We start from the raw sequence: 5,750 nt of genomic DNA, 5'->3' as shown, positions 1-5,750 counted from the left end.
AGAATCAACCTCTTCCTCTCCACCCAGTTGGGTTTTCTGAAGTGAGAGTAAAAAACATACAGAAAAACTAACCACTGACAACTAAAGCTACTAAAGACGTATGGAAATAGCTGTTTTGAGGTGTTGCTTTTGCACCCAACATTTTCAATCTAGCAAAACGTTAACTGCATCTGAAGATCATGATGGATAGAATGTAAGGAAAGAAATAAACACTGCAAGCAAAATAAAATAGGAAAACAAAATGTCTTTCTTCAATGGCAATACACCAGAACGAAAAAATGAGGCTGACAACTTTTCAATGCTCTGGAGGTTTGGTTGAGTCATTCACCACCACTATACCTGCTCCATTACATATTGTTCAAGCATTTTTGGCATTATCTAAAATGGGAATGGGGCAAGAAAATGACAAGCAGCCCTTGCCATCTTCCGCTTTGAGGTAGCTGTATTAACAGTACATTGCTAATTCAGAGAGATAACTCTCTTATTGGTATGATTTAAACACTGAGCATGTTTGCCAGAAATGGATGGGAATTAACTCCTGAGCACTAGCCATTGTTTTTTTTTTACACAATTTATATGGAATATATTGCTATTTAACATGCAGATGAAAAAATTTCCTGTTTAAAACATGTACTTTTGTCTTCAGTCACTGATCTATTGCTAATGGGACACAATGTCACCCATAAAATCATTCTTTTATAGTATGTTGAAGTGCATTACAGCATTATTTTACAAAGCTGCATTCAGTGCACTACAGAACTTCCACTGTCTGTTTTTCATAAAATTTTAATGAAGCCTTTAACCTTTTTAAGTTATGTATTGCTAGCCACAAAGGGCTGAAACATCTCTTTGTGTATCTGTACTCAATTTCTAGTTGGCAGAAAGTTAAATTAGTTTGTCCACAGTCCATCAGTAATCTACACTTGTCCACTTCTTATTACAGATTGGAATTGGTACAGTGATGTCTCTGTCAAGTGTGTTGTATACTGGAAAATGCATTTCATTAATACCTTCATTTGATATAAATGATGCACACGCAGTACATCAACCATATATGCTTTCACAAAACTGAACTCAAATGAGTTATCTGGAGCTGGAGCCCACTGGGAGTGTTGGCACCTGAAACACAAGTCCACCTCTGGTACAGTATAAATATTACTGCCTTCTCCCAAACTGCCTTTCCTGTGCTCCTTTTCCTGGACCAACTTTTCTCTTGGAGGTGGCAATCAGCAGGATGAGGTCTAAATGACATAGGGTTTGTCACTAAGCCTTAGTATTCTTAGCGCAGAGACTTCCCTGTAGTCAATATGCAGATGAGTTTGTGCTTCAGAGAGACAGTTCTGAATTAAATTAGTGTAAATTAGTTTGATCTACCTATTGTATAGCTGTAGCTAGCATAGAGACATAGCTCATCTTTGTCCTGACCATCTTCACACAAAAATATATGCTCAGATTATTTGCTAAAGGAGGAATTAACTAATACAGAGAATAGTTATTTCTGTGTCAGTATAGTAGGAACCATTTCAGAAAAAAAAAATACCAAACAAATATCAAGCATGTTGTGAACTGAATCAAGATCTCAAGAGCTAATACTGCTTTTTCTTTCGAGGTACACTCTTGACAATTGTTGCAGTTTTGAAATGTTACACACTGTGTTCTATGAGACTCTTGGTTTAAAAATTACAGTAAACCAAATAAAGTGAAACATTTTTTAATTCCCTTTTTAAATGTGCATTTGAATTCAATACAGATCTGTAAGGCACTCTCATAGGTTAAAAAAAAAAAAAATTAAACATTCTTTCCAAAATAATGACAGTCACAAGGCAATGGTATGTGCATAAAATACAACCTTATCTGTAACCAAGAAAAAATGAAAGATGAATGCTCAGGTTTTGGATGCATTGCAATGTAATGGCATTTCTGTATCATGACACTATGCAGAGTAAGTATTGGCACTGTAAATGATTTCTTGTTGGGGTTAGGGGCTTGTATTCTCTTCATATCCCAGCAAAAAAATAAACTCTTTAATAAATAAATATATAAAATAAATATATGCTATCTGGAGATGTATAAATAAGTCCATCCTGAAGAAAAGTTCCAGCTTTGACTATGATGCATCAACATCAAAGGTCTGTCACTAAAGTGGAGGCAGTAAAACTTCACATACAGTCCTCATACTATTTCACAGTCCATTTCTTTCTATTTCTTCCAGCTGTTGTCTCATCCACATGATGTACGTAGTTTACTAATTTAAGGACAATAGGTAATCCAGACAAAATTGCCAAGAGTGTTTTTTTAAAAAAGTCAAACACCAATTTCCCTCTGGTTACTGGCTGCCAAACAGTCCAGCAAGTTTGAAGGAGGCTGGGCCACCCTTTGCTGTTATTTTTTTTCCAGAGTTTAGAAAACAGAGGCTTGCGTATCACAAAACAGCTTCTTCCAAACCAGCACCATAGACCTCTGCAGATTCCTCATGCTGGTACTGCCACAAAAGCACAGGCAACAGCTCCAGTGTGGGTTTTTTCCAAAGTTGCCTCCTTCCTCAGCTGTATCCTAATACATCTTTGTACAGTTCTGGAACTCTTTCAGGATCCACGGGCCGGGGCAAGAAATGTGTGAATTTCTGGTGTCTTTTGGACCTCGCCCCATCTCTGGGAGTGCCGTCTTTGTTAAGTGCTACGAAGTATCGTCGCCCTGAATCCCCATGCTTGTACACGTTGGACGAGTAAGTGTTGTACCAGTTTTCCTCAAACTGTTCCCTGAAGATGCATTCAGAAGTTAGTTTCTCCTGAAGACAGAAACAGCAAAGAAAAGTAAGTCATCACTAGATACCTGAACACACGTGAAAAAAAATATGATTAAAATTAACAAAATGTTTTAGGTTTTGTGCAGCCTTCCTGTTGTTCATTTAAATGTCAACAAATCAAACCTAAGAAGAGTGTGCAGACCTGATGTGAAGTTTGAAAGCTTACTTTAATCTTTATTCTTTTGAAAATTGGACCTGTAGACAGACAATAACTCTCTCACTAAGGAGTCATAACATTTTTTGAGATGTGGCTAAAATCTATTTGACCTACAGGAACTACACTGTGTAGAGCTCTGTCTTGTGGCAACTATCACTGTAGCAATGAGAGTGGATGGAGGGATTCGGATGGAATGTAACGGATCAGGAAGGTATTTCCATGTGTTCTTTGTTGTGTGCATCAGTTCTCACATTTTGAACAGGACTAAGCACAACCAAAGGAACTGGAGAGACAGAATATTTTACCTCAAGGTGTTTTAAGACTTGAAAGGAAAAGAGCCTAAGATTGTTACTACCCTGATGGCATTGGGAAAATCAAAATCATATATTTACAGTCATATGTTGAAGTTATTCACCAGATACAAATCAACATTCTTATTTTCATTCTTAAAAATACTGCAGTCAGCATCTCCAAATACTGCCAGTACTCCAGCATCATTCAGATTTTTCACATAACAGTGGTACCTAACTGTGACAAAGAGTATTATCCTCTTTTTCCCATCATTTAAAATAATGCTTTTATGTTAAAAAGCTGGTACTCAGAAGTGCCACCTGTTGATGTGTAAAGGAGCATTAGGCTATACGTAACTCAGGATATTATATTACTTGTTGTTTATTTATTTCATAAATATCCTTTTGTCTTTTTTCCAATTGCATTCAATGTTTCTGATGATGAAGCATGCACTATGATACATCTGCAGTATTATAAAAAGAATATCAGAGAGCAGGCCACTTCACTGTTGTTTGAATAGCTGGTTTAATTTTGTCATGATTTAAGAGGAATATTTCTTTTCGGTTCTCTCGTCTAGGACAGAGAAACTTCCCTTGTTGACTCTTTAGAATCCAAGGCTATACGGTATATTTTAATAATATATATTTCAACAGGAAAAGATGTTATTGTTTTGAAAGCGAAGATGACCTTAGCTAGCCACTTGAGGGGTTTACATTAGTGCTAAGAAGTGAATCAAAACCTCAACATGTATGAGCTGACACAAAAGGGCTACTTACAGAGCCATAGAGTTCTCCTTTCTCGTTCATTCCAAGGTATAGGCCACTGTCCACGCCTCTAATACTGACCAGTCCCACTGCCACACTGATGAATTCAAGAATACCTGGAAAAAAAAAAGATTGATTTAATTCAACTTGTAAGCATACAATACGTAGTATCCAAAGCACAGTTGAAAACAAGTAGAAAACGTACATCATATAATAAATGTGGCCTAGTTTCTCTGACATTTCAAATACTATATGGAAATATATACAACATTCACAAGAAAGCAGTCTGAGAAGCCTCATCTAGGAATAAGAATCCTAAATTCCACTTAGGAAAAGAAAATTTTTAAATTGTGAATATGAAAGGGGTTTATTCAGCACTGAGGCTAAAGCCTCCAGCGCCATGCAGCTGGAATCTATAATGATTATACACTATTTGCTAAACTGCCTACTCAAACATTGGAAGATAGGTTTGAATTACCTGAAAATACACTTCACTTTCTCTATAGCGTTATCTTAAAAAAACATCCATTATTAGATCATTTGAATGGAAATCAAAGTACAGATGGGAATTTTATAGAATGGAATCTACCCAGAGGAAAAAAAAAAATAATTTACCAGACATCTTATCTAGCACATGGGCCCACACCTCTTGACACAACTTGCTGTCTTTAGTGTGGGCTTCTTATGTGCACGAAATACGCTGCTTATTTGCTAATGTTTGGGTTATAGCATTGTTTATACTACATTTGCCCAAAAATGTAACATATATTAATAATATATTCGGGAGATGAGGCACTATTTGAAGCTTGAATTTGGCAAGGGTATGCCAACATATTTAACCAATTGATATGCACAGATTACAGTACATATAAAACATGAAAGAAAGGGAACGTGTGAACTGGCTTTTTGGAAGTTGTTAACAATGTAAACAAAGCCTCAAAAAGAAGTTGTTCTAGAATCATACCCAAGACTGCTCTGCAGCAGCAAAACCACAAAACATCAAAAAAACCCACAAACCTCTGACTGCAAGGTAAGTGGTTTTAAATTGTGCATTTGATTCTGATGACGACTTTTTGTCTTCTTGCTGTATCTGTGATTTGTCTTTTTCATTTGAGACCATTTTTCACTCTCAGACAGATGGACTGTCTGGACTACACAATAATTTAAAATTTTTTGCATTTTAATTGAGCTCTGGCAGGTTTCTTGTTTACATTACCAGGCAGCAAAGAAAATAAATCCTTTCCAAAGAGTAAGCATTGAAAACTCCATTGCATGTAAAACACTCTAGTTTTCCAGTTCCTAAAGCACAAAGTCCCATAAAAAGAGGTGGAGGTATTCTGTCTTTCTGGTATCATTTTCAAAGCCACTCTTTTTCAAAACTATAATAAGCAGGTGATTCAGCTCACAAAGCAACCACATCAGACAAACCTGCCGAGAATAGTGGTAGAATAAAGGAAGAACATTTCTAAAAAGCCCAGTGAATGTTTGATCTGGGGCTAACTTTTTTTTTCCCTTTAAAGCAAAGATTTATTTCATGTTTACATGCTGTAGGAAATCTTTCTGAGAAGAACTGTCTGTTCGACTGCTTCTCTTTTACTTCTGAAAACATCCATGTGTTATAAAAGCAATTAAGAGCCATTCCAGCAGATTGTTTTGACTATGGGGAGGCTGATAGGAAACTCTTTAATCACCTTTTTACAGCCGCTAAATCAATACACACAACAACTCACAT

At 36.4% G+C, this 5,750-nt stretch overlaps 1 protein-coding gene across 1 annotated transcript; it reads right to left on the bottom strand.

The window, feature by feature from the left end:
* Positions 1 to 2,542: 2,542 nt before the first annotated feature.
* Positions 2,543 to 5,138, bottom strand: LOC103771889 (fibroblast growth factor 20-like). Its single transcript, XM_008939207.1, has 3 exons — positions 5,036 to 5,138; positions 4,031 to 4,134; positions 2,543 to 2,788 (listed from the first exon to the last, which is right to left on the bottom strand). The coding sequence occupies exons 1-3, from the start codon at positions 5,136 to 5,138 to the stop codon at positions 2,543 to 2,545; spliced, it is 453 nt and encodes a 150-aa protein (XP_008937455.1).
* Positions 5,139 to 5,750: the final 612 nt, after the last annotated feature.

The sequence above is a fragment of the Merops nubicus genome, unplaced genomic scaffold, assembly GCF_000691845.1.
Source record: "Merops nubicus isolate BGI_N331 unplaced genomic scaffold, ASM69184v1 scaffold14994, whole genome shotgun sequence".
In the NCBI taxonomy this organism is placed as follows: domain Eukaryota; kingdom Metazoa; phylum Chordata; class Aves; order Coraciiformes; family Meropidae; genus Merops; species Merops nubicus.
This window is presented reverse-complemented; position numbering and strand designations above follow the sequence as displayed.

What these genes read in the sequence shown, in the direction of transcription:
- LOC103771889 (XM_008939207.1), bottom strand. Translation starts at nt 5,138, where the DNA reads ATGGTCTCAAATGAAAAAGACAAATCACAGATACAGCAAGAAGACAAA. An exon ending in CACTTACCTTGCAGTCAGAG is followed by an intron (nt 4,135 to 5,035) that starts GTTTGTGGGTTT and finishes TTTTTTTTCCAG; the next exon opens with GTATTCTTGAATTCATCAGT. An exon ending in AAGGAGAACTCTATGGCTCT is followed by an intron (nt 2,789 to 4,030) that starts GTAAGTAGCCCT and finishes TTCTGTCTTCAG; the next exon opens with GAGAAACTAACTTCTGAATG.